The following is a 27847-nucleotide window of genomic DNA, read 5'->3' on the forward strand; positions in this document are numbered from 1 at the left end:
AGGGCAGGGGAGAAGCTAGACGGCGCTTGGGCTTTCTGCAAGGGAGGAGTCTGCTCAGGACCGGCAAAGGCAAGCCGGATTACTGTCTGGGGGGCGCCTCCCCCAGTAGGCGGAGCTGCTGGCTCAGGTATCGCGCCAGGTGCGCTCTACACTTTGCTCTGGGCGCAGCAGTGGAAGGGCAACAGGTAAGAGCGAGAGTTTGGTTGAGTGGGGTTTTTAAAGGAAGGGATGCCCCCCTCCCCGCTCAAGGTGAGGGCAGCTGTCCTGGATATGGAAGGAGAAAGGGGGGGGGATGCTAAATATTCGGCGTGGGGGGGGGGTGTTTGTTCAAAATAAGTCAGCAAACGACTCAGGAGAAAACTGGGTGGTGGGGGGCAAAGTCCACTGACAAAATAGGCAGTTAACTAAGGCTCCTGGATCCAGGAAGGCGGTGAGGGAGGATTGATGGGTGTTTGGGTTCTTCTGGTCCTGGATCCAAATGAACATTGCAAACCAATGCCCGCATTCCACATCAGATTAGGGGGAGGGGAATTCCCTAGAGAGCCCTGTAGCATTTGAAAAGGCTAAGCAATTGATACTGGTATAAATTTTCATGGGCTTGAAATGTACTTTTCCACCTGCTTCTGTCCACCTGTGCAAAGGCTTCTGCTGCAACCAGTGCATCACCCTTCTGAGGTGCCACAGAAACTGGTTCACCTTCTTTAGTCTTTGTAAATTAAAGGAGCTTAATTAAGGCATTATTTCTGTCTTTGCAGCTGAGCATTCGGCTCATGCCTATGCTGGAGGCTTCTGTCTCCCCTCCCAAGTAATCAGTTACCAGCTGCAGCTTTTGTTCCAGAGTTGCCTTTTGAACTTTTGCATCCAGATTGTGGAAGGGAGTTTGGGCTTTCTCACCCACCCGTGCCACCTTTTGCCCTCGGGAGCTTTATGACTGCTAGCCCATCTGTTGTGCTTGGGGCACAACAAGGGGTTTTCTTCCTGGTATATTGTGGGTGCTTCCTCTCTCATGCTTCTCTGTCATGGGAAGCACTTCTATGTGGGGGGGGGGGGGGAGAAGCAAAAAGTGACATGTACATTATGATCGGTACTGTATGTCGCTTGTTAAGCTACAACACATGGCTTTATTTAAGTCTGAAACATATTCCCTGCCCCTGTATTTTAGTAACCCAGTCTGATGAAGAGTTCTGGAGAGCTAAAAAGCTTGCAGGTTTCTGTTTTGGACCAATGTGGCAACTTTTGACCTGTGCAATCTTAGTTCTGTATATATGTACAATGGTTAGCAAATCAGATTCTCACCCCACCCTGGACCCATTCAGTGGACCCGTTCCTCTCTATCCCTCTCTGTCTCAGCCTCGCCTGCCTCGCACAGTGGAGAGCGTTTTCTCCATTGAAGAAATTTCTGTGCTTGCTGTGAGTTGTGAATGCACTGAACTGGTTGGGAACTTATAAAATACTTGGGCAACTTTGTAACCCCTCCATGAGGAAGGTCTAACTGAAACACGCTGACCAGCTAGCGAGCAGCGTTGGAGGTAGTCTTGGGGTGTCTTATGTCTGATTCCAGATTTTGCGCCAGAACTTGAGAAGAGATTCAGCACAAGCCCTTTATTAGACTGGATAAGTTTATTATACCAATTAACAGGATTTATATCGTTGTCTTCAACTTTTGTACGGACTAGATCCAGGTGGGCGGCCATGTTAGTCTGAAGCAGTAGGAGTCCAGAAGCACTTTTAAGACCAACAAAGTTTCATTCAGAATGTAAGCTTTTGTATGCAGGCACACTTCCTTCCCTCATCTGAAGAAGTATGCATGCATATGGAAGTTTACTTTCTGAATTAAACTTCGTTGGTCTTAAAGGCGCTATTGGACTATTTTGTATGGACTATGAGTATTTATGAAATATGTTGAAAAAGGATTTTTGTAGACCACGGTCTACTTTTGTGTCATTGGATAACCTACCTTGCAGGGCTGTTGTGAGTATAAAATGGAGAAGGGAAGAATGCTGTACACTGCTCTGAGCTCTTGAAGGAAGAATGGGATAAAAAGGGGCTAAATAAATGTGGTGTTTCCATATTATTTGAAATGCCCCTCCACTAAAAAAACTATAGCAAACTGATCAGTCATGTCTCTGTTACGAGGCCCCCATACTAGAGCACTTGGAGAACAGTATATGGTCACAGTTAGAGAACGGGTCCCCCCAGAAGGATTTGGTTTTATTTCATTCAGATCTCTCCTCTTGTTTATGCAGTTCAAGGCAAGCATACCTGGAGGGTCCCCCAAGCTCATGTGGTGCTGACCAGACCCAGTGCTGCTTGGCTTCAGGGAGGTTGCAAGATTGCACCTCTGAAGTGCTTAAAAACAAAACACCTGGACTAGGAAAGGGCTTTTTCAAGAGAGCACAGGTGGTCAGAATCTCTGTGAGGTTTCAAGTTCAACCTGTAGAACATGAACAGCCTTGGGTGGAGGCAAGTTGGAATTTCCCCCAAAGTTAGAGTCTGCCAGAATCTTTTTCAAGTTTTATTTGAACTACCTGGGCGTATTTTTTAATGTATTTCTTGCCTGCAGCTGCAGGTATCTCCAGTGCGGGGTGTTTCGGTGACTGGTTCTTCCTCTCTGAAGTAGAGACGAAATTCAAGGCAGTGTACATAAAGCCTCTGTCCTAGATAGGCTTACGCTCTAAGAGACATTAGTGTGTGCTAGAGGGGAAGCGATAGATTCTAGTCCAGTAGCACTTTAAAAACCAAGAAGATTTTTGGGGTACGAGTTTTTGAGAGTTGAAGCTGCCTATGCCAGATATAGATCCAAGCGGGCAGCCGTGTTGGTCTGAAGCAGTAGAACAAAGTAGGCGTCAAGTGCACCTTTAAGACCAACAATGTTTTATTCAGAACGTAAGCCTGCGTATACAGGCATGCTTCTTCAGATGAGGGGATAAGGTACAGCGGGCTGAAATACATGTAGCTGGTGGGTTAAGAGTGCAAACTGGTACAAAGCTAGGGTCACATGGCAAAACAGTGTAACAAATTAGAAGTCCATTTGGTCTGGATAGCCATAAAAGGTAGTAAAAGTTGTCTGCCAAATGGTGTAGCTGACAAAGGGAGCTTCTGCTCTCAAAAGCTCATACCCTGAAAATCCTGTTGGTTTCTGAGGCGCTGGTGGTCTTTAATCTAGTTTTTCTACTGCAGACCAACTCAGCTATCCTCTGAAACCCATGGAGGATGTTACGCTGCTGCCACAATGATTGGCCAATAGGCGCAAGAGTCCTCAAATTTTAACACGGTAGGATTTCATTACAGTTTCTCCTGCCCTTCTCCCAGCTAGAGCGTACATGGTTTCCCCTCACATATTTTATCCCACAAAAACCCTGTGAGGTCAGATAGTCTCAGTAGTCCAGCAAGACGTGACCAGATGTGAACCTAGGTTTCCTGTTTCATAGTCCCAAGGTGCTCTCTTTTTTTGTAGCAGGACCTCCTTTGCATATTAGGCCACACACCCCTGACGTAGCCAATCCTCCAAGAGCTTACAGAGCTCTTATTATGGGACCTACTGTAAACTCCAGGAGGATTGGCTACATCAGAGGTGTAATACGCAAAGGAGTTCCTGCTACCCAAGAAGCCCTGCATAGTCCAATTGAGTTTCTACAGTGTTTACATACGTTGACTCAATTTCTAACAACAAACTGATTATCATATTGCAGGCACTGGCAGGAAGAAAGGAATGTTCATTGAAAGAAAATTGTGACTTGTTGAAATCTGCCCAGGGAGGTAACGGTTGAGGTGAGACACGAACCAGGTTCTTCCTGGATCTCACTTTTAGCCCTTGTACTACAGTGGCTCTCCAAAATGAAGTGAGCCAAACTACATGTTACCTCACAGCAAAATAACTCCCCCCCCCACCCCGCTTTGTGGTTCTTGCATGAAGAAACTGCTTGTGAGGAAGGCAAGAGGCCTCCCCCTCCCCCAGCACCATTCTGTCCCTCTTTGGGCTCTTCTCTCCCCACTCCTTCAGCAGTTCCCTGCAGCTGCTATATAACTCAGGAAACACACAAAAGTATGTGAAAATGTTTGGGAAAAGATAATGTGTAGTTTGGTTTATAATCTCTAGGCTATAACCAGAGGCAGTATGTACTATTTGGACAAAAATGTTTTTGTTGACTTTCTTTGTCTGAAACAGTTTGGTGTAGGGTTAAGTGTGTGGACTCTTACCTGGGAGAACTGGGTTTGATGCACCACTTCTCCACATGCAGGTGCTGAAATGGCTTTGGGTCAGCCATAGCTCTCACAGGAGTTGTCTTTGAAAGGGCAGCTGCTGTAAGAGCTCTCAGCCCCACCTACCACACAGGGTGTCTGTTGTGGGGAGAGGGGAGGTAAAGAAGATTGTAAGCCACTCTGAGATTCAGAGTATAGGGCAGGCTATAAATCCAATATATTCTTCAATATTTTCTAGGAAACTGACTGGAGAACGGGATCTGGAAAAAGCCAGCCAAAATTTCAGTTGATCAGCACTGATGATTTTTAATGATGTGAAGGATTCACTGTGGACACTATTTAAAGCAGACGATCTACATTCCAATATACCTACTTCAGAACTCTTAAAATTGCTTGTATTGTAAGCCTTGGACTTTATCAGAAAAGGGAGAAGCTAGGTTAAAAGAAAAGAGAACAGATTAGGCTTTAATTTCATTGAAGTGCCTGTTCATTTACAGATTTATTTTCTTAACTCTATTCTAGATTAATGGCACACATCATAGTGTAGGGCAGGTGTCTAAATAGTAATCTAGAATAGAGTTCTTGATTCTGCAGTCATCCAAATTAATATTCAGAAAGGCTAATTTAAATAGATGCCGAGTCTGATTTTAGCAAAGTTAATAGTATAGAACAGCGTATTTCTGAGATCCAGGTAACGATCACAAACATTTAAACAGTAAAAATTCACACAGGAACCAATCTACTGTAGGCGTGTGAGAGTTGGGGGAAAAAAAAGCTTTAAGCTAATTATTTACATGATAACTAGATGGTGTGAGATTAGCAAGATTAGACAGCTGTCCTTTGTTTGGATCCTTGAGTATCTAGAATCTGATATTAGAAACAACCAAGAATTTGCCCACACTAAAAGCTGACTGGGGGATATCAAGAAAACAGTCTAGTTTCTGGATTCAGTTAGAAGATTCAGATAGAAATAGAACCTGGATTAATTGCTAGACACAGGAATTTAGGCAATGAGGGTCCTGTAACGAGGATGTTAATCTTAAAATTCTAGAGAATTTAAAAATACAAGACTTGATAAACCAGCAAATCAAATCCAGAAACCTGAACTATTCTGAGAGCAAGTGGGTTCATGAATATAAAATCTAGACTATAAAAACCCCTGGAGTTTGCAGTAATTTAAAAACTACGTGAGGAATCAGAAATCTGAGAAAGACTGCGAAGTCAAGGTTTTCTTCTCTTCCCCCACCTCTCTGGATTCATGGACAGCCCCAACAATGTCTGCCGCCTTTGCGGGTCAGTGCTGCGCGGGAACCATCGGCGATGGCTGTTCAGTCGCAGTGGACGCAACACCCGCCCTGACCTGCTGGTGGTGCTCTCATACGTGCTCAGTCGAGAGGCTCCATGCCGTGGTGATGGGCGTGGGGAGTTCTTGTGTGGGAAGTGTGCACAGGCCCTGAGCCGGGTTTACCGCTTCGATACTGTCATTGCCCGGGTGCAAGCCCTGTCCATCGACCGCCTTCAGCGCTTGCTCTCTGAAAAGGACCAGCTGGCCCGCTCCCTGCGCTACATCCATGCGCGGCGGTTCCCAGACGACAGTGACTCGGTGTCTTACGTGGGGCAAGAAATATCAGCAAGTATAGCAGACTTGCCACATGTGCGTTACCAGCGACTTCTTCAGGATGACATGGCCCTCTCTGAATACGAGTGCTGGGCCAGTGATGCGGACAGCAGCCAGGTCGGCACCCCGTGCCGGAATCGCCGATGCCACAGTTGCCATGGGCTCCGAGTAGAGGATTCCGATTACGAGTGGGTATGCCAGACCCCGAGAAGGCTGGGTTTGCTGTCTCCTGGCTTTCCCCTCTGCCGTGACAAATCCCAGAGCATGCCCACAGTACGCTATGCTGGATCCCGGGCCTCTGTCCGGTCGCAGAGTCTGGGGGATGCGGAGTCGTGCTCGATGCTTTCCTTGGATACCTTGCCAGAGTTGGATTTGGCTTGGGAGGGTCTGAGGGCGCTGAAGGACATCCGAAGAAAGCGTCTCAGAGTGCCAGAGGGCAGCAAGATCCCAGTACTTGCAGGGAGTAGGCACGTTCCTACACCTCAGAGGGAGAGCCCCCCAGGACAGGAGGCGTATGAAGAAATGGAGGATGATTTTGTCCCCATCAAGTCAAAGGTAAGAGGCATTAAAAAAAAGGCAGAACCTGGTGCTGGGACAGCTTTAGTTTGAACAGAGACGGTGGTTCTTCCCTTTTTTACATCCTCTTTATTAGACACAGGAGCTGGGCCAGTTTTTGTGACATGGGTTCAGGTTTAACCAAAATGCTGCCAATGCAAAGGAACAAAGCCAGGTGGAATATACCCTTCTCCATCTCCTGTATTGCTGCTACAGATAGCATCGCAGGGCTTTTTTTGAAACAGGAACTCCTTTGCATATTAGGCCACACACCCCGATGTAGCCTATCCTCCTGGAACTTACAGTAGGCCCTGTACTGAGAGCCCTGTAAGCTCCAGGAGGATTGGCTACATCAGAGGTGTGTGGCCTAATATGCAAAGAGGTTCCTGCTACAAAAAAGCCCCACATCTATGTAGCTTCAAGCCAGGGCACCCACCAGACTCCTGTGCCTGTGCCAGCACCATCCAGTTCAATTTTGGGGCCTAATTTGGACCCAGCTGGAATTGGTGCTGGCCCAGAAGGTGAGTCCATCGCATCTTGTGCCCCTGGCAGCTGGGAGCAAGCTGAGTCCTTGTGGTGCATCTGCAGCCTCTTTGGTGGATTTCACAGTGAGAAGGGATTTGATTCTGATTCTCCCTAGGCCCAGCTCAGTGCACTCAACACTGCCCCATGAGAAGAAGGCTAAAACTCTAAAACATGAGTGCCTGAGCCCTGGCAACCCAGCAGTAATCTTACGGATTCCAAAGTCTTGTCTCCAGTCCATTAGATTCTGTAACACGTTTCTTTTCTGAAGCCCCAAGCTCAGCAAATGCTGTACAAAGACCTCCAAGACGCTTTTGAGAACCTGAAGGCCCGTCTGGAAGCAGCCGACGAGGAGCTGAAAAGCTTTCGGGAGAACCGGGGAGAGGGCTTGAGCCAGGTAGATTTGTTTTCTGTGGTGCCGTCTCTTTTTTCCTGTGAGGTTGGGATACAAAGGAAGACAGGACACCTATCTCTACTAAAGGGGTGCCCAACACACCAGCACTGCCAGGTGCTTTCAGAAAGTGGGTGGGGCCAGGTAAGACTTTTGAGCAGCAAGGCTTCTGATTGGCCACTGGAGATTTGTTTGGGTGTGCAAATTTGGCAGCAGCTGTCACAACACAAGGATCTTCCCTGTATGACTGAAAGTAAGCTGCAACAGCCTTTTTGTGGCTTTGCCTCTTTTGGCTGCCATTTTGCCCACCACCCTGTTTCAGAATTCCAGAAGTGCCCACAGGCTCCAAAGGGTTGGGGATACCCGTGTCTAATAGCTATGGTGAAGTGGCAATGCTAGCAAGGGGAGCTCTGACTCTTTTCGGTGGGACAAGTCTCGCCTGCCAAAATTCCTCCCTTTTGCCTAGTCTTGCTCTGCATCCAATCATTCCATCGTAGGGGTGGGCAGAAGAGAAGAGGACACATCTCGTGGAACATTTATATACCATGTGTAACATGACCTCTTTTCATGCAGGGTTCAAAAACAGGCTAAAATATCCATTCAGGCAGCCATGTTCTTTCCCAGCGTCCGTTCCTGCAGTCTTTGTTGTTTGCTGCGGGTAAAATCTCACCACCTCAGATGGTGCTGCTACTTTGTAGGCCGAAGCTGAGCTACACTGGTCCCATTTTTCTTTCTTAAAAGTTGTCTCCTCATCCTGGAAATGGACAGTCATCAGCTGCCCAGTGATATTTGGCTAGTTTAATGGCATTTGCTCTCAGCAGCAAAGCCAGCTTTGATTTCCACTGTCATATATTCAGATCTTCTTCCCTATGTGATAACAAATCACCTTCTTGAGATGTTTTTACATCAGCAAATCTTTAGCTCAGTTTTACCCCTCTCCTGTTGTTTATTTTAAAAATGCCTAAACCTAATCTCAAGAAACGGCCTTAAAGCAATTTCCAAAGTAAAACATAACTTCTTGGGCAAGAGCCAGCATGGTGTAATGGTTAAGAGCAGCAGACTCTAATCTGGAGAATCTGAAGCCAGATGGGTGACCTTGGGTCAGTCACAGCTCTCTCAGAGCCCCCCCCCCCAAGTTTACTTCGCTACCTAGTAGTGCATAACGCTAAAAAGAGAGCTAGTACTTCAGGTAGCCAGACAGTCATAGGCTTTCCTAGCCAGGGGTGGAATTCTAGCAGGAGCTCCTTTGCATATTAGGCCACACACCCCTTGCCTTTCTCTCTTTTTTGGTGTCTGTGGTGCAGAAGGCCGAAGCTCCACCTAAGAAGGACACGAGTAGCCAGGAGCGGCTGATTCAACAGCTGACGAGGAGCCTGCACAGCAAGGAAGGAGTGTTACAGGTGAGAGGGGGAGAAGGCACCTAATGAACATTGCAGGATGCAGGTGGCTAATATGCATTGTCTGCAGAGAACCTCAAAGACTAAGCATTGTACAGTAAAGATAAAGGTGGTCCCCTGTGCAAGCACCAGTCGTTTCCAACTCTGGGGTGACATCGCATCACAACTGTTTTCACAGCAGACTTCTTACGGGGTGGCACCTCAGAAACCAACAAGATTTTCAGGGTATGAGCTTTTGAGAGCAGAAGCTCCCTTTGTCAGCTACACCATTTGGCAGGCAACTTTTACTACCTTTTATGGCTATCCAGACCAAATGGCCTTCTAATTGAACAAAGCAGGAGTCAAGTGACACCTTTAAGACCAACCAAGTTTTATTGAGAACATCAGCTTTCGTGTGCTCTCTAAGCACACTTCATCAGACGAGGGGGTCAGGTATTGTGGCTTCTAATTTGTTACAGTGTTTTGCCATGTGCTTTGTATCAGTTTGCACTTTTAACCCGCCAGCTACAAGTATTTCAGCCCACTGTACCTTATCCCCTCGTCTGAAGATGCATGCCTGTATACACAAGCTTACGTTCCGAGTAAAACTTCGTTGGTCTTAAAGGTGCCACTTGACGGCTACTTTGCTCTACTGCTTCAGACCGACATGGCTGCCCACTTGGATCTATATCTGGCAAAGGCAGCTTCAACTCTCAAAAGCTCATATCCCAAAAATCTTCTTGGTTTTTAAAGTGCTACTGGACTAGAATCTAGCGCTTCCCCTCTAGCACATGCTAATGTCTCTTAGAGCGTAAGCCTAAGATAGAGGCTTTATGTACACTGCCTTGAATTTTGTCTCTACCTCCGTGAGGAAGAACCAGTCACTGAAACACCCCGCACTGGAGATACCTGCAGCTGCAGGCAAGAAATATATTAAAAAATACGCCCAGGTAGTTCAAATAAAACTTGAAAGAGACTCTGGCAGACTCTAACTTTGGGGGAAATTCCAGCTTGCCTCCACCCAAGGCTGTTCATGTTCTACAGGTTGAACCTGCAAGCTGAGTCAACCTTGAGCTGGCTACCTGAACCCAGCTTCCACCGGGCTCAAACTCAGGTTGTGAGCAGAGCTTGAACTGCAGTACTGCAGCTTTACCACTCTGCGCCACAGGGCTCTCATTGTATTGTCCAGAGAATGAGTCAAAAAGATAAAACCTGCCGGGTTGCAGTTCCACAAAGACAAGAGTTCACCAGAAGTCGGCCGTTTGATTTTTGTGGTTGCTCAACAAGAGAGGATGGGGTAGTATCCTTGATGTCTTCAGACCCCATAGGGAGCTCTGATCCCTGGGGCCTGAAGTTCATGCCTCTCTTTTATTGGCTTGAATAAGACAAGCTGAACAAACCCATTCTGAAAATCCTGCCTGGAGCCATCTTTCCCTGGATGGCACTTGTTCAGACTGCAGGAGGGAGACTTCACAGAGAGGAACCAATGTGGGAAAATAAATAGCCCCGCCTATGGAATGTTAGCCTATCAGGGAAGCGTTTTCTTAGCAAACAGCTAGTTTTCTGTGTGCACAGATTTTTTCCTCCTTAATATTCCAGCTAAGTGAAAGGGACATAGAAGAGTGGGCGAGGATAACTGATGAGAAATGAAACAGGCGAATGAGGAAGCCAGGGCTGTCGCAGCATCTTCCTGGTCCACTGCTCGCCCCCCAGCAGCACGTTTCCTTGGCCTTTTAAGAGGCGCATCAAACAAAAAATTAACAGCAGAGCCTTTTTCTTCCCTGGCTGGGAGGCTTCATCTGCTGAGTTTGGGCCAGTCACAAGAGCTGTTAGCTGGGAGACCCTTCTTCTCACTGTCCCACACAGCAACCCAAGAAAGTAGCGTTGCCAAATCCCCTGTGTCCTCTGGCGAGGAACCTTTTTTCACATTGTTACCTATTGTCCTAAGGGAAATCAACCCTGACTGTTCTCTGGAAGGTCAGATGCTGAAGCTGAAGCTCAGATACTTTGGCCACCAAATGAGAAGGGAGCACTCACTGGAGAAGACCCTGATGCTGGGAAAGGCAGAAGGCAAAAAAAGAAGGGAATGGTAAAAGATGAGATGGCTGGACAGCGTTACTGGTGTAACAAGCACAAATTTGAGCAGACTTTGGAGGATGGTGGAAGACAGGAGGGCCTGGTGTGACTTGGTCCATGGTGTCGCAGAGTCGGACTTGACTGTGTGACTGAACAACACCACTACCTATCGTGCCATAGAGATTTCCCTCCCAAATTGCTAGAGCGTCCGGGAAAACCACAGTTTTCCCAGAAATTCCTAGAGCGGCTGTTGCACAGTGTCGCCGGCGTGATGACATCGCTTGCAGGTGACATCACGCCGGCAACGTCAAGGGAGGTTGCTGCTACCCCAATGTGGACCAGCGGGTTGGAAACCTCCAGGGCGGGAGAACCCCTGCCTGGCCCGGGGGCTTGGCAGCCCTACAAGAAAGGAAGAGATGCTATGAAACATTCTGGGGAATGTAGGGAAGCCTTCTGGCTGCTCTCATGTGAATCTTCTTGTCTCCTCCAGGACTGTCTGGCCCTCCTGCAATCTCTGGGCTCTCTGGAGGGGCAGCCCTTCATGTCGGAGGTCTTGGTGAGGCAGATGGCCCAGCGCCTCAGGGAGCGAGACCAGGCCTTAGAGGTAACTTCCGTAACCCAAAGGAACCCACCGGCCTGACAGGCTTGACTTTCTGGAAGGCATCTCCTGGTTCTGTCTTCTCTTTTCCCCCTCCACAGAAAACCCTGTCCAGTCACTTCTTGGCCCTGGAATCCCAGCAGCGGGAACTGGGGCACCTTCAGGAGGCCATGAAAGACAAAGATGCCGACCTGGCCAGACTCAGCGCAGCCCTCCGCACAGGGGAGGAAACCCTGCATGTATGAATGGGTGCTGGGATCGGGGTGGGAGGGGGTTAGGGTTGTAGGTCCCCTTGCCCATCTGATGGGGGACTTGGGGAGCATTCTGGGGGTGAGTGGGGACATTGTGTGATGTCTCCAATGTGATGATGTCACCCGGGAATGATGCCACCATGTCAGGGACATTGCATCGGGGACACTCTGGGTTTTGGGCAAACTCTATGGTTAAATTAGGGAGCCGATTCCACGGTTGAACAATTCCCGCTGTAAAAAAGTTTTTTTCTAATATCTAAGCATGTAAATATCTTAAGTACGTCCCTGTTTCCAGCCCTGAAACAGTGGGCAGTGAGCTTTGCCGCTTGCTGCAATAATTCTCCCTCCTTCCCCCGACAACCGCAGGCTTTGCGTGAGGTGCTGCACCAGAAAGATCAGGAGATCCGGCGCCTGGAATCTCTCTGTGCCTCGACCCGTGAGTCCTGGCAGCAGCGTGACCAGACTTTACTCCTGACTTTGAAGGAGAAGGAAGCCTTAGTCACGGCCCTGCAGAGAGCACTGACCAGCAGCAACAAGGATGTGGAGGTAAACCGTTCTTCCTTTGGCTCCAGTGATAACATGTTTGGAAATACTGTATGATAACCCCATTCGGGACTGCACCATTTTAAACTGCAGTGGGGCAACAGGGGTGAAATTCTAGCAGGAGCTCCTTTGCATATTAGGTCACACACCCCTGATGTAGCCAATCCTCCAGGAGCTTACCAAAAAGAGCCTTGTAAGCTCTTGGAGGATTGGCTACATCAGGGGTGTGTGGCCTAATATGCAAAGGAGCTCCTGCTGCAATTCCACCCCGGATGTGAACACCTGAAGTTGCCTTAGGCCATCCAACTTAGTATGGCCTTCTGTGATTGGCAGTGGCTGCCTACGGTTTCAGGGAAGGAAAAAGTCTTTCCCCAGACCTAGTTAGAGTCCAGTGGCACCTTTAAGACCGACAAAGTTTTATTCAAGGTATGAGCTTTTGTGTTCACACACACTTTTTCAGATACAAACTAGCTTATTCCCACAGCTTTGTTGTTCTTAAAGGTGCCACTGGACTCAAACTCTGTTCTGCTGCTTCAGACCAGCGTGGCTACCCCAGCTTGATATTTCCCCAAATCTTTTAACTGGGGAGGCCAGGGATTGAATCTGGGGTTTTCTGTGTGCAAACGACCTGCTTGGACTGAGCTAGATCTGTAAAACCAGTGGCATACCTGCCCTATTTGGCATCCAGGGCCAGCCCGGCGCTAGTGGTTTTGCCACCCCAGGCAGAACCCTATGCCACTGCCGCACCCCCTGACTCCAACTGCATGCGCGGTGTGATGACGTCACCCAAAAGTGACGTCATTGTAGCAGCGCACCCCCTTCCCATCCCCCTGCCCGCTTCACAGGGAGCTGAGCAGGGACTGCCTGCCTCGTTCTTCCTTTACTCGATTGGAGCTAAGGAAGGACGCTTCATCGCCCCCCCACTGCCCAGCCCTCTCCCACGTAGGAGGCAGCTGGGCAGGGGCTGCCTCATTCTTCCTTTGCTCCAATCAGAGCGAAGGAAGGACGCGGCAGAGTCGGGGTCAGTGTGAGCGGGGATGGGGCGCCCGTCCCTCCCACGGTGATGTGGCACCCTAGGCTGCCACCTACCTTGCCAGCACCCACACGCTGGCCCTGCCCAGGACAGATAATTTTTAACACCCCCCTCCTCTGTTAACTCACCATCAAGTTAAAAAAAAATTTCCATCACACCACTCATGTCCTGAACAGGCACTTGGGAAGGCTTCTGTTCTCTATTTTGAAATGGCACCCTGTTGTGATAGTTTAATCATTTAATTTTAAAAATCTTTTATTTGCTATTAAAAACCAATTTTCTCCCAGCCGCTGCTCCACTCATCAGCAGGGAGCAGGAATTTAGAGAAAGGGATCTCCCACCTTGACAGTCCTTTGTCTGGTCTGTATGGTTTCCCTTGCGCTGTGCTAGGCAACATGCAGTGCTGCCACCACTGTCAGAAAGACCAATTTCCCACTGGCCTTACACCACTCTCACGCTCCTCTTCTCAGCGGGGCTTCCATCCGATTTCACACTATATGCCCCGGAGCTGCAACTAGCTTTAGCTTTTTCATGCAGCAAACATAAACTTCTAAAAACCAGTTTCTGTTTGCTGTGTACAAAAACTGAAGCTGGTTGCGGCCCTGGGGCAGATAGTGTGAAATCGGATGGAACCCTCACAGAGAAGAGGAGTCTGAGAGTGGGTAAGGTCAGTGGGAAATCGGTCCAAGTTTCCTTCACTTGCTGTTCCCCTTCCCTGAAAAGAAGTTCCCTGGAACGGTCAACAGGGCAGCAGCAAATTAATCCCCTTTAATCTCGTTAGTGGTGCTCACACATCCAGACAGCACACCATGTGATGAGGGCAACTGCTACTTTTAGTGGAAACTGTATCCCTGAAGCCCATTGGTATCTAATGATACAGGGGAAGGACATCCAGGGTTTTCCAGCCTTAAGCCATCCATACCCCACTGTTGTGGGAACTTTGCATATATGGCCTCTCAAATCCTTGCATTTTAACTTTGTAGGGTAGAGCTGTTATCATCATCCCCATGTTAGAAGCTGTTGGCCACAAGGCCTTACACAATGCGTTGTGCCTGCGTCTGCCACAGGGACGGTCCGTAAATGCTGGGAGTTCATGGAGACCGCAAAGGGAGGGGCCTTCTGCCTTCTTCCCCACTGCCAACTTGCTGAACTGAAACCATCCCAGGAACAGCCCCTGTTTGGGGGGAGGGGGCTATGTGTGTACTGATGGGTTACAGGAAAGTTTCCCCAGAAAAACAGACAGTGGCTCCCCACTCACCAAGGCAGGGCTGGCCCCAGGGCTTTTTGGGTAGAAAAACCTATCAGGAACTCATTTGCATATTAAGCCACACCCCTTGGTGCCAAGCCAGCTGGAACTGCATTCCTGTGTGTTCCCACTCAAAAAAAAGCCCTGGCCGACCCTAGACTACCTGGCACCCTAGGCAAGGCTAACTTTGACAACCCCCTGCACTGATAAAATCACTGAGTCACATGGGAGGCCCCCAGTTTGGTGCCCCCAGAAGGCCAGAGCACCCTAGGCAATTGCCTAGTTTGCCTAGTGGCTGGGCCGGCCCTGCACAAAGGAATTCAGCTTCATTCCAGCATTCCCCCAGCAGGCTTCTGCTTGACAACCCCCAGGGTGGACCTGGATAGAAACCCATGAAAGAGAGAGCCGATGTTGAACTAGTATCTGGGAGATGCCTGGCTTGAATCCCCACTCAAGTCCTGGAAGCTTGCTTGAGTGGCCTTGGCCCAGTCACAGACTCTGAGCTGAACGTGCCTCACAGGATAAATGAATAAAATGGAGGAGAGGAGAATAATGTAAGATGCTTTCTGTCCCCAGTAGGGGGAAAAAGCAGGATATAAATGAATTAAACAATGTATTGTGTATTAGAATGCAGGTGCAGGGAGAATATTTGCCAGAGAGATTGTCCTCTGCAAATAAACTCCTGCTGTTTTTTTGGTTTTTTTTAAACTGTCTTTTCAATGTGCCCACCCCCCAAGTTAGGCACCAGACTGGGGTGTGTGTGTGTGTGTGGAAATGGCTGTGAGGAAAAACAAAAAGGATAAAAAGGCAAAGTCAGAATTGCACAATAAATTTTTAAATTTAAAAATTCCTTCTTCTGCTCAAAACTATGTTGTTTTCATTCTTCAGTGTGTTTCAAAAAGCTTTCTCAGGGGACTTTTAAAATCAGAGCGAGAGAGACTCCATTTTCTTACTAGCAATGAGTTGTGTGTTGTTCCCAGATTTCTCCCTGTTGATACACATACAGCACCCAGCAGGGAAAATAGCAACCCCCTGGTGCCATTGATGGTCAGGGGTGGGGAAGGAGGCTGAGACAATTCATCAGGTGCTGAGGGTCTGATCCAGCTCAGGTTTCCATGCACCTGGGATTAAAGTTTTATCTGGGAACTGTCAGTATTATATCCATTTGACAGTCCCCTCTGAGCTGAGTTAGGTAGCTCACAGTATTTTAGCTAGCCTCCGGCTCACACATTTTTGTCTTAGCTCAGGAAAAATGGCCCCAGAGCAAACTAATTTATGCAGTCGCTCACAACTTTAATGCTAGTAGCTCACAAAGTAGAATTTTTGCTCAAAAGAGTCCACAGCTTAGAGGGAGAGACGCAGAGACAGTGCCATGGTTATTTAAGCCCTCTGTATCATGCCAACGACATCTGTCTTGGGCTGTGCTGCATCTTCCATTAATGAAAAACTGTGCTCAGAGTATTTGTTAAAAAAGATTTAGCATTGTCGTATTTTTCTCCCACTTTTCGTCCAAGGTGTTCAGGGCAGAGGACACAATCCCCACCCCTCTACCGCCGCTTTGCGAGGCAGGCTAGGCTGGGGAAAATGACTTGGCCCACGATCATCTAGTGAGATCCCTTGCAGAGTATGGGTTGAACCCAGTTATCGCCAGTCTAAATCTGGCCTCCAACCGCTATACAGCATGATCAGGCGTTGTGGAAAAACAGCCGAGCTGGTGATTGCGAGACACTGTCAAGGACTTGAACGTGCTCCTGCCGCATTAGTTGCAACGTCTGTTTGTTTGTTCTCTGTCAAGGCCCTTGCAAATTCCTTCACCAGCTCAGATTTTGCCCCAGGACTGCTCCAGCGCATCCAGGAGAAGGAAGACTTGCTGGCACAGGCCTTGGCCGAGCAGGAACGGATCAGAGCCCAGTGGGAGAGACGCCTGCAGGTGGTGGAAGAAGCAATGACCAACAGGGAAAGAGAGCTGCAGGTAATGGCAGGAGCGAGTGGTGGAGAGTCTGTGCCAGGCCTGTAGTCAAGAGGGGGGGGCATGTAGGGGCTTGGCCCCTCTCGGGGGGGATTCCACACCCCCTGGTCTGAATTTTCACATTTCACTGGAGGAACGGGGTGAAGAGGCAAGCCCCTAGTCTTCCTACCTTCTGAGCTGGTATACCATTGAAAAAAATGAAGGATAGGGGTATTTTTTGGGGGGGCTCATAGAATTGGCCCCCCTGGTCCAGTCTTTTTGAAACTTGGAGGGTGTTTTGAGGAGAGGCATCTGATGCTATGCTGCAAATTTGGTGCCTCTACCTCAAAAAACAGCCCCCCACCCGAGCCCCAGATACCCGTGGATGAATTCTCCATTATGCCCTATGGGAATCAGTCTCCATAGGGAATAATGGAGTGCCTTTGCCTCCCCTCCACACCCTTTAGTGGGGGGAGGGCCTCCAAACCAGGGGATCCCCTGCCCCCACCTGGGGATTGGCAACCCTAGGCATCCCCAAGTGAAAAATGTCTGTATGAGCTGCTGTCTGCCAGAGTAAGCAATACAAACCTTAATAGACAAATGACCTGACTCAGCGTAAGGCAGATTCATGTGCCTGTGCCAGAAAGGGTGGATCAGCATTGGAGGTGTTTGAGCGCAGTCTTACCAGGAGCACCCACTGGGGCCAAGGAATGAGTGAAGTGCCCCAGCATGCTATACTTTAGAAACACAGAATCCTGGAGTACATACAGCCCTGTTTAAAATGTTCTGTCAGGAAGGGATTTGGAAAAGCCTATTGTTGCTGGGGCAGAGGCAATGCCCCTTTACCTCTTGCAGTGCTTGCAGATGCCTTTGTTGACATTGGGCTGGGGGTGGCATTGGAATGTTCATCGACATTCCATCATTCAAGCCTTGGAGCTATCAGAAGTGCAGCGTTCTGCACTTGTTCTTTGTAAATAGAAGAATGCTCCCTGTGCGGAACTAAAATTCCATCTAGGCCCCAGAGGGCTGGAATACTAAGCTGAGTGGAAAGAGGTTGGAGAGCTCAGGGGCAAAAGTGAAGGAAGCAGGAAGCTGAGAAATAGGAAAATGAAGGCAGCTGAAGATGAGAGTCAGGCTGAAGCTGGAAAACAGAGCAGAGAACAGAAGGAACAGGCATGGGGAAGGGGCTGTGAAAAAAGCCTGCAGTGCTTAAGGACAGGAGACACTCCATGCCAGGGGTCCTCAGATTTCTGGAGCTCGTGGGCACATATGGCATTTTCACACAGAGTAGCGGATGCTACTACAAAATGGCTGCCCATGGGTATTTGGACCAATCCCAAAGTGTTGGGAAGTTCTAAGCCAACCATCCTCTTCCGATGAAAACAGGTGTTTCTTGAGTGGGTGCTCCCTCCAGATCCAAAGGCAATGCCTCCCAGGGTCTTCTGAAGCTTCTTCTGCTTCAGTCAGGCGGTGGAAAACCAGTGCTAGTTTTTTATTTTAGGGAAGAGAGACTTTGGAAGAGAAGCAGCTGGTTGCCAGGAAACACAGTGGTGGAGTATTGTGCTTCCCAGAGGTGTCACAATGGGGATTACTGCTCTATGCTGTTGGCATGGGAGAGGGGATGAGACAGAAATGCCTGGGAGATGCCCTCACAGTCCAGCTGACTCTAGATGGGACAGAGCAGACAGTCGCTGTAGAGGTTTGGAAGTCGTGAAAGAGAGGGGATGAAGGAAAAAACAGGAGTAGGGCAAAGCCGTCTCAGGCCCAAGGAGAGGAGGGACTGTTTTGTACCAGCCAGAAAGAAGATGGCCCTTTGAAAGAAAAAGATCTTTGGGTTGCCTGGTCTAGATCTCCAGCCTGCTTTTCTGCCTTCCCAAGGGAGAGAGGTTGAGGCCAACTGCTCCCACTGCTGCATGGCACCCAAAATATCTTAAGAAGGGCCAAGAAGCAGAACTTTACACACTGGCTCGAACAAACCAGAAACATGGTTCTAGTAGTAATATTCCTTCAGGCAGTGCTTTTCCGAAAGGTCCCAAGACCAGCACATCTCCTGCCCTCAGATATTTGAACCACAGCTCTATGAGGCAGGCCACTAATAAAGAAAACCACTGTGCATATATATCTAAATATGTGCTGTGACCTAAACCTTCTGTAAACCAACAATAAAGCTATTTAAACCAGGAGAGCTTTAACCAGCCATCTCAGGCATAAAGTAAACAGCCCCCCAAGACTGGGATATGGTATGGGTTAAGTAAAAAGTGTAAGCTCCAGATCCCAACCTAGTGAGTGACTAGGGTTGCCAAGTCCAATTCAAGAAATATCTGGAGACTTTGGGGGTGGAGCCAGGAGACATTAGGGTGGAGCCAAGATCAAGGCTGTGACAAGCATGATTAAACTCCAAAGGGAGTTCTGGCCATCACATTTAAAGGGACAGCACACCTTTTCAATTCCTTCCTTCCATAGGAAATAATAAAGGATGGGGGCACCTTCTTTTGGGGCTCATAGAATTGGACCCCCTGGTCCAATCTTTTTGAAACTTGTGGGGTATTTCGGGGAGAGGCACTAGATGCTATACTGAACATTTGGTGCCCCAACCCCAAAAACCAGCCCCCCCCCAGAGCCCCAGATACCCGCGAATCAATTCTCCATTATTTTCTATGGGAATAAATCTCCACAGGGAATAATAGAGTGCCCAGCAGACATTTCCCTCCCGTCCCCCCGCTTTCTGATGACCCTGAAGCGGGGGGAGGGTCTCCAAACCAGGGGATCCCCTGCCCCCACCTGGGGATTGGCAATGAGTGACTCTGAAGAAGAATGGAAATGTGAACTATACCTGGGAGACCTGTCAGTCTGTTGGAATCATGGATATTGTACAATTTGTCTAAATCATGGGACTTTATCAGTAAGCCACCCTCCTGGATTCTGCATTGGTCATAAACAATGCTCCCTCTAAGCTATGGAGTCTTGTGAGCAAAAATTCTACATCATGAGCTACTGCAGAAATTAGTGTGCTCTGGGATCATCCTTCCTGAGCTAAGAAAAAAAATGTGTGAGCTGGAAGCTAAAAAACAGTAACTCACACTAACTCAGCTGAGAGGGAACACTGGTCACCAGTCTTTTATTGGTTAACTGCCGAGATATGGACTGGATAACAGCCAGTTTTCCAGGCTGCCAACAGTTTGCTCACGGATCAGTCCCATGTTATAGACTTGGACAAGTTTTGTGTGCTTTTGTGTGTGGCTCATTTACTCTGGTGTGGTGTAAGTTTGTATTTTGTATACATTTGAGATTCTTCATAGCGTAACTAAAATATACAAAAATTAATTAGAAAGATTGTGTGGTCTGGTTTCAGTAGCTGTATTGTTAGTTTTACATGTTTGTTTGTTTATTATTATTTGCATTCTTGACTATCCTTCCCAAGACCGGGCTCAGAGCTGTTCACAATCGATTATAAGTTAAAATTAGAAGATAAACTTCAAAATAATAAAACAGTAAAAAGCATTATAGGTCCTAAAAACAAGATGGCTTCAGATTGCAGCAATGCCGCTATCTCACAGTAGGTGAAAGCAGAAGTGGAGGTGAAAGGTTAAGTTATGAAACATATGTAGATATATATACACAGTGGTTTTCTTTATTAGTGTACTGTGTATCCTTTTCTGGTTTTTGTCATAACTATGACAAAAGAGAGCCAGTTTGGTGTAGTGGTGAAGTGTGCGGACTCTTATCTGGGAGAACCGGGTTTGATTCCCCACTCCTCCACTTGCACCTGCTGGAATGGCCTTGGGTCAGTCATAGCTCTGGCAGAGGTTGTCCTTGAAAGGGCAGCTGCTGGGAGAACCCTCTCCAGCCCCATCCACCTCACAGGGTGTCTGTTGTGGGGGAGGAAGATATAGGAGATTGTCAGCCGCTCTGAGTCTCTGATTCAGAGAGAAGGGCAGGGTATAAATCTGCAGTCTTCTATGAGGCAGGCCAGCATAGCTGTCCCTGATGACAAACAAAGGTGGGGAATTACTAAAGATGGAGAGCTGATAGTTCAGCAGAGACTCCTAATGGTCACTGACTGCTTGTGCTCTGACCCTCTGCTCCACACTATCAGAGAGACCAAAATGCTTGTCTTCCTCCTTATAGGAACAGTTGTGTCGGCATTCCCAGGAAGCCCGAGAACGGGCACAAGAGACTGAACAGCTACGCAGGCGCCTGGCTGAGGCAGAGGCAGAACTGGCCAAGGGGACCACGGCACTAGAAGGGTGTCAGCTGGAACTTGCTCGACTTCATGCTGTAGGGGATGAGAAGGATTGTATTCTGGAGGTGAGCAAGAAAGGAAGGCTACATAGAAGAGGTCGCAGGAGACTAGAAAGGGGTGTTGTGCAAGAGCTGGGGGCCCATTACCTACTGGAACAGTGTTGCTGGTGCTCTTGCAAGGGAAACTTCAACTTTCTTAGTGCGCACAACATTTTCATATTCTCTGTGCCAGGGGTGGCCAAACTGTGCCTCAGGAGCCACATGTGGCTCTTTCACGCATATTGTGTGGCTCTTGAAACCCCTACCACCCATCAGCCAGCTTGGAGAAGGCATTTGTCTCTTTAAATCACTTCAAGCCAAGCCAGCTGGATAATGCATTTAAAGTTAAAGTCGCTTTCTTTCCACCTCTCCCCCTCCTATTTGCTTTCCTCCCTCCCTGTCTTGTGGCTCTCAAACATCTGACATTTATTCTATGTGGCAGTTACAGTAAGCAAGTTTGGCCACCCCTGCTCTATACTTCCAGATGAGTAGCTGTGTTAGTCTGTCTGTAGCAGTAGAAAAGAGCGAGAGTCCATCAGAACCTTAAACACTTAACATTTGTGGCAGGGTAGGAGCTTTCATGAGTCACTGCTCACAGTGACTCAGGACAGCTCATCCCCTGCCACAAATGTTGTTAGTGTTTAAGGCGCTACTGGACTCTTGCTCTTTTCTATTGCTCTGTACATAAAGCAACTGAGTGAGAAAACTGTTGCTTTTGAAAACCATTTAAGGACTGAGATCCTTTTAAGTAGTGGAGACTGAACTTAGGCAAGAGCTGCCAGCTCTGGATTGGGAAATTCCAAAAAAAATGAGGGTTGGGCTTCATCAAGGTACAACCTGTACAGATCAGCTCCCACAGCAGTAATTTTCTCCAGAGGAACTGAGATCTGTTGACTAGAAGCCAGTTGTAATTCTGGGAGGGAGATCGCCACCCACCACCTGGAAGCTGGCAACCTGAACCTGACCTTTTGAATGCAGCGAGCCTCAGGCAGAGGATGGTCTTCCCCATTGCCTGCTGTCTGAGAATAAAATGAAGCTGGAGTAAATAAACTTGGGAGCAATAACCTCATAAAGTTTCCCTGCAGCTGACTTTCTCACTGTGCCATGGTCCTATATAGGCTTGCCAGCTCCAGATTGGGGGATTCCTGGGGAGGGGACAGAGTTTCAGCAGAGTTTCTCCCGCCAAGCTACCATTTTCTCCCTGGGGAACTGATTTCTGCAGTCTGGAGATGAGTTGTCATTTTGGAAGAACTTCAGAGCAGACAAGCCAAATTAAGTGTACCTGTTGCCTGAGTTGAAAGTTACCGTAATCTTTGGTAAGCCCTTTCCCCACTTCTTTTAGAGTAGACTTGGTTAGCACTGCTTCCACCTAGTGGCTGCAATGTGAATCGCATCTCTAGCAGCTGGCAAGGGCAAAACCTGGATACCACCAAAAGGACACTGTAGCTGCCTGGATAGCCCTGCCGAGACCATTCATGCCAAGAGTTCAGAAGCTAAGCAAGGCTGTCCTTGGTGAGTACTTGAGTTGGAGACCACCAAGGAAGACTAGGGCTGTAAAGGACAACAATGGCAAATCACCCTAGGATGGCCATAAGTTGGCTACAGCTTGACACTGCACCTTACCTTACTAAATCCAGGTGGGCAGCTGTGTTGGTCTGAAGCAGGAGTCAAGTTCACCTTTAAGACCAACAAAGTTTTATTCAGAATGTAAGCTTTCGTGTGCTCGAAGCACACTTCCTCATCCAATAGTATGGAATGGCAAGCAGTCCTTAATACAGAGAAAGCTGGAGTCTGGTGATTGTTAGTTTGTGATTCTTTTAATCTGCTAAACACATTCCCATGACTCTGCATACTTAACTCACTGCCCACTTTCTGTATATTTAGAACCGCTTGCCATTCCATACTATTGTCTGATGAAGTGCGCTCAGAGCACGCGAAAGCTTACATTCTGAATAAAACTTTGTTGGACTTAAAGGTGAAACTCGACTCCTGCTTTGTTTTACCTTACTAAATTTGAGTCCAGTGGTACCTTTAAGACCAAGAAAGATAAGTTCTGGGTATAAACTCTTGTGTGCAAGCACACTTGGTCAGATCATGCACGCACGCAAAAACTTGTACCCAGAATAAAACTTTCCTGATCTTCAAGGTGCCCCTGGACTCAAACTTCCTTCCGTTGCTTCAGACCAACACGGCTGCCCACCTGAATGTACTTTACTAAGACAGTGTGCAAGCTTTCAAGTTCACCGTAACTCTTCATTAGACTGGGTGTTAAGAAAACTACAAGCAGATGCCTCAGCCTGTGATCCTGCCCTTCCTGACACGATCTGTTTAATCTCGGTTAGAAAGTTCTGTGGGAGGCAGAGGAGAAGGACCGGATCCTGCAGAAGCTGCAAGGGGGCTGGCTGAAGAGAATGGACAGCGGCCACAAGCTAGGGATGAAGCGGATGCTGGACGGCCACGGTGAGCGGTGGCAAGAGCTTTACATTGTATCAATGGAAAAGGAAAACGGTTAGCAGAGCTTGAATGACTGGAAGAGGGCTGGAGGGGGAAGGAGGAAATGCAGCCAATCCAGTGTTACGCCTAAGGAACGAATAGAGACATGTGTTCAGAGTATTGTGTTCAGTTTTGGGCACTGCATTTTAAGGATATAGACAAGCTGGAACGGGTCCAGAGGAGGGCGACGAAGATGGTGAGGGGTTTGAAGACCAAGTCCTATGAAGAAAGGTTGAAGGAGCTGGGGATGTTTAGCCTGGAGAGGAGGCGGCTGAGAGGTGATATGATCACCATCTTCAAGTACTTGAAGGGCTGTCATCTAGAGGGTGGTGTGGACTTTTCTGTGGCCCCGGAAGGTAGGACAAGAACCAGTGGGTTGAAATTAAATCAAAAGAGGTTCCGGCTCAACATTAGGAAGAACTTCCTGACCCTTAGAGCGGTTCCTCAGTGGAACAGGCTTCCTCGGGAGGTGGTGGGCTCTCCTTCCTTGGAGGTTTTTAAACAAAGGCTAGATGGCCACCTGACAGCAATGAAGATCCTGTGAATTTAGGGGGAGGTGTTTGTGAGTTTCCTGCATTGTGCAGGGGGTTGGACTAGATGACCCTGGAGGTCCCTTCCAACTCTATGATTCCATAAGATTAGAGGAACACACTTTTGATTTCATTGCTGCAGGTGCTGCAGATGAGTCCAGTGTAATTACAGGCAGCTGCCCTATGCTAAGCCATATTGTTGGTCTGTCAAGGTCAGCACTGCCAGGGCTGGTTCTTGGCACAAGCAGCTGCTTGGCACGGCATGGCAATTGAGGGCTGCCCTTTCTCACAGTGGGTCACTGGCTTTTCCACACTCCTCCCTGTCCCTTGCCAGGTGTCCATCCTCCCTGTCTCCCAGTCCTAATCAGACACCTTTCCTCCATCCTGACTGTTAGGGAGGAAGTGTAGGCAGAGCACGAGGGTGGGGAAAGGTTGCCCGATCAAGGTCGGGAAACTCCTGAAGATTTGGAGATGCAGCCTGGGGAAGACAGGGACATCAGTGAGGTTCAGTGCCACAGAGTCCACCCTGCAAAACCTCCATTTTCTCTGGCAAATTGATCTCTGCAGTGTGGAGGTTAATTCCAGGGGGTCTCCAAATCTCACCTGGAGGCTGGGATCCCTAAGCGAGTGCTTCTTCCAGAAGTCCTTTTCTGATTACAGAGGAGATGACAAGTAGGCCAGAGGGAAGGAAGGCTTCTTAAATTTCAGAGTTCTTGGTTCTAGCCTGCCTCAGACCTCTACGGTTGTGGCAGAGGGATAAATTGGGTGGGAGGGGGTGTTATTCCTGTATCCCTGAGGATGCTTTGGATGCAAGGTCCCTTTGTGGGGGGGAGCAGCAAGGACTGGGGTAAAGCCAGTTTGGTGTAGTGGACAGACTCTTATCTGAGAGATTCCCCACTCCTCCACTTGCAGCTGTTGGAATGGCCTTGGGTCTGCCATAGCTATCACAGAGCTTGTCCTTGAAAGGGCAGCTTCTCTCAGAGCTCTCTCAGCCCCACCCACCTCACAGTGTGTCTGTTGTCGGGGAGGAAGATCAAGGAGATTATGAGCCACTCTGAGTGGAGAGAGGAATATAAATCCAATGTCGTCGTTGTCTTCTTCCACTCGGATGCAAGATAGACGTTAGGCTGGGGGACTCTATAGCAGCAGCCGAAATGGAAGGTCCTTTCCCCCCCCCTCCCCCCACACACACTGCCTCTGCGGCCCTGCACCTCTCTGCAGCAGCATGGAAAGTTCTGGGGACCATTCGGACCGGCAGCAGCTCTGCAGGGTCTTGGATGATCATGAGAGAGGTCTTTGCTTGAGGTCTTTTAACTGCAGATGCCAGGGTCTGGAGACCAACCCTTCTATGCAGAAAGCAGATGAAGCTCTAATGGTGTAGTGGTTTAGAGCCAGTTTGGCGTAGTGGTTAAGTGTGCGGACTCTTATCTGGGAGAACCGGGTTTGATTCCCCCACTCCTCCACTTGCAGCTGCTGGCATGGCCTCGGGTCAGCCATAGCTATTGCAGGAAGTTGTCCTTGAAAGGGCAGCTGCTGTGACTCTCGGCCCCACCCACCTCACAGGGTGTCTGTTGTGGGGGGAGAAGATATAGGCTGGTTGGCTGGCTGGCCCTGATGGGAGTTGTAGGCAAAAAACATCTGGAGCGCTACCGTTGGCCGCCCCGATATAGGAGATTGTAAGCCGCTCTGAGTCTCCAATTCAGGGAGAAGGGTGGGGTATAAATCTGCAATTCTTCTTCTTCTAATGAGCCACGGCCTCTTCCTCTGTCATGGCCTGTCAAGCAGAGGATTTTCAGTAAGCGTATCCACCGCAGTCAATTTAGATCCATCCATGTTTAGATGAAGTGAAGCTTGGATTTTTAGCCGAAGGCATTTTTTTGGCCCCTCATACTTATCTTCTGTTTCCCATTCATCTGGATGAAGAAGTCTGTAGGGAATCTTGCTATTTTGACATGCTTGGATGTTGTCCTCGAACTCTGCTCACCCCTGACTCCCAGCTATGAAATGTGTGTTGTTTCTACTACTTCATGAGAACTATCTATTGCTAATGTGTATTTTGCCAACAAGGAATCCTTTAACACGCCAAAGTCTGACGATTTTATCATGTCACCAGCTTTGCTGGTCCCAGGTTGTGACTGAAAGGTACTTGATGCTGTTGAAGTCTGTGTGCCCAGGGCCTGGGCTTCCCACACAAGCTGCCCCTACATTCCTTAAGGGAACAGAGGTGGTCTACCTAGACCAGGGGTGTCAAACTCATTTGTTATGAGGGCCGGGTCTGATGTAATGAGACCTTTTTGGGCCGAGCCATGTCTGTACCTGTTTAAGATTAGGTAGCAGAGATATAAACTTTAAAAAGGACACAAACACAAAGGTTTTTTTTAAAAGTAAAACATGCTTAAAACATTAGCACTCATTGGTCTTAAAGGTGCTTTCTTTGTATCTCTCCCATGGGATCCAGGGAACTAGACAAAGGAAGCTCTGGCTCTTCCTTCCCTCCCTTCCCAGGGACCAGGTGGAAGAGGAGCCTCAGCCAATAGAAGGAAGAGAGGCTTGGCTCAGTAGCTCTGCTGTGTGACTGAAAGAGCCTGGCAAAGCAAATTCTCCCTTCCACCTTCCCCCCCCCCCAAGGGAGGAGCCTCAGTCACTGGAGAAAATAGAGACTTTGCTCTGTAGCTCCTGTGTGTTTGAGCAAGCCTTGCACAGCAAGCTGTTATGCAAAAGGAAGCAAGAGAGAGGGAGAAGGAAGCAAATGACAGCCAGTTGATCAGGGGCCTGGCTCGGCCCCCTGGCTGCATGTTTGACACCCCTGACCTAGACAGTCTTTATGCCACAAAATGTGTTAAGTCTTCATGATTTCACTCTTTGTCTGCTGTGATGCAAACACTTCTGTCCCTTTGGAACTAAACCCTTTGCCAGAGCACCACTGGCAACTGAATTAGCCCGTAAGCAAACTGTTTTTGTAGGAGCTTTGTCAAAGACTAAGCTTTTGAGAACTGTAAAATGCTCTGACCTTATTGCTTCTTCCCAGTTTCAGGCCAGTCTTTTCTTCCTCCCACCTGATCTCAAGACCAAAATTCAGAGATGCTGGAGAAGAAAGAAGGGGTAACTTCTACAGTGGATGCCCTGGAAGGGAGGGAACTGCCTTTTGCTTCAGAATTTTTTTGGGGGGATTGTGGTAAGGGGGTGGGACACTCCTGCCTGTGAGAGTCACTGCAAGGGAGCAAGCACTAAAGAGCTGAACACTGTTCCTTCAGAATGTATTGCCTGAAATAAAAATTGCTGCACTAAAAATACACAGCTAAGAAGTTTTTTTTTAAAAAAAAATCTAGGTTTGGCATACAGACAGATAGTTGTGGTAAAAGCCTCCTTTATAAGTCAAGTGGGGAGTTTGTGAAATAGACATTACTGGCTGCATAAGCCCTGCAGAGGTGGACAAACAGCTGGATTTTTGTGGTGGGAAAGGTGGGGAGGCGATCATCTTTCACGATTTGTTCACAGGAAGATGCCCTGGGGCTCTCATAACAGTGGAAAGTGGAGAAAATGGCAGCTGTGGAGGGTGGATTCAATGGCTGAGGTCCCTCCCCTCCCCAGGCTCCACCCCCAAATCTGGAATTTCGCAACCCATAGCTGGCCACCCAACCTGTAATCACATGTGTGACATTTTAAAAGAATTTCAATTCTTCCCCAACTTTTCTCCTTCTCAAAAAAGTCATCCTGCTTCCTGAGGCTGCAGTGTCATCCTGTTCCTCACCCCAAGCAGTGGAGCAGACCCAAATGAGTAGTGTTCCCAACCTCCGGGTGATGCCTAGAGATCTCCTGAAGTGCCAAACTGATCTCTGGGCTAGAGTCCCCACGCAAAATCAACTGCTTTAAAGGGTGGATTCTGTGGTGTTCTACCCTGCTAAGGTCCCCTCCCCAAACCCTGCCTTTGACAGACTCCACCCCCCCAATCCCCAGGAATTCCCTTGACTGAACTAAGAGGTCCATGAGTGCAATTCTGCAAACTGATGCAAAATCAGCTGGGCAGCTAGTAGGGCTGTGCTGATTTGGACTTACAGTGCAGGACCAGCTCTACATGTTTTTTGAGGGGAAGCAAAATTAAGAAATGACGCCCCCTTAAGGGCCCATTCTACCTTATGGGCCCATAGAATAGAATGGACTCCATACCCAATTTGGTGCCCCC

General features: G+C 48.4%; 1 protein-coding gene across 2 annotated transcripts; it reads left to right on the forward strand.

Annotated features, from left to right (window-relative positions):
* LOC132572225 (uncharacterized) lies at positions 1–26955 on the forward strand. Of its 2 annotated transcripts, XM_060239074.1 has the most exons (12): positions 1–185; positions 3693–3771; positions 4442–6376; positions 7170–7295; positions 8594–8689; positions 11232–11345; positions 11441–11578; positions 11957–12136; positions 16208–16384; positions 20489–20668; positions 22984–23101; positions 26693–26955. In XM_060239074.1, exons 3-12 carry the CDS (start codon positions 5462–5464, stop codon positions 26722–26724), a joined length of 2076 nt encoding a protein of 691 aa, XP_060095057.1. In that variant the 5' UTR covers positions 1–185; positions 3693–3771; positions 4442–5461; the 3' UTR covers positions 26725–26955. The 2 variants fall into 2 exon arrangements, with proteins under 2 accessions (XP_060095057.1, XP_060095058.1); XM_060239075.1 differs by lacking the exon at positions 3693–3771.
* The last annotated feature ends 892 nt before the right edge of the window (positions 26956–27847 follow it).

Source organism: Heteronotia binoei, chromosome 5 (assembly GCF_032191835.1).
Source record: "Heteronotia binoei isolate CCM8104 ecotype False Entrance Well chromosome 5, APGP_CSIRO_Hbin_v1, whole genome shotgun sequence".
NCBI classification, from domain to species: domain Eukaryota; kingdom Metazoa; phylum Chordata; class Lepidosauria; order Squamata; family Gekkonidae; genus Heteronotia; species Heteronotia binoei.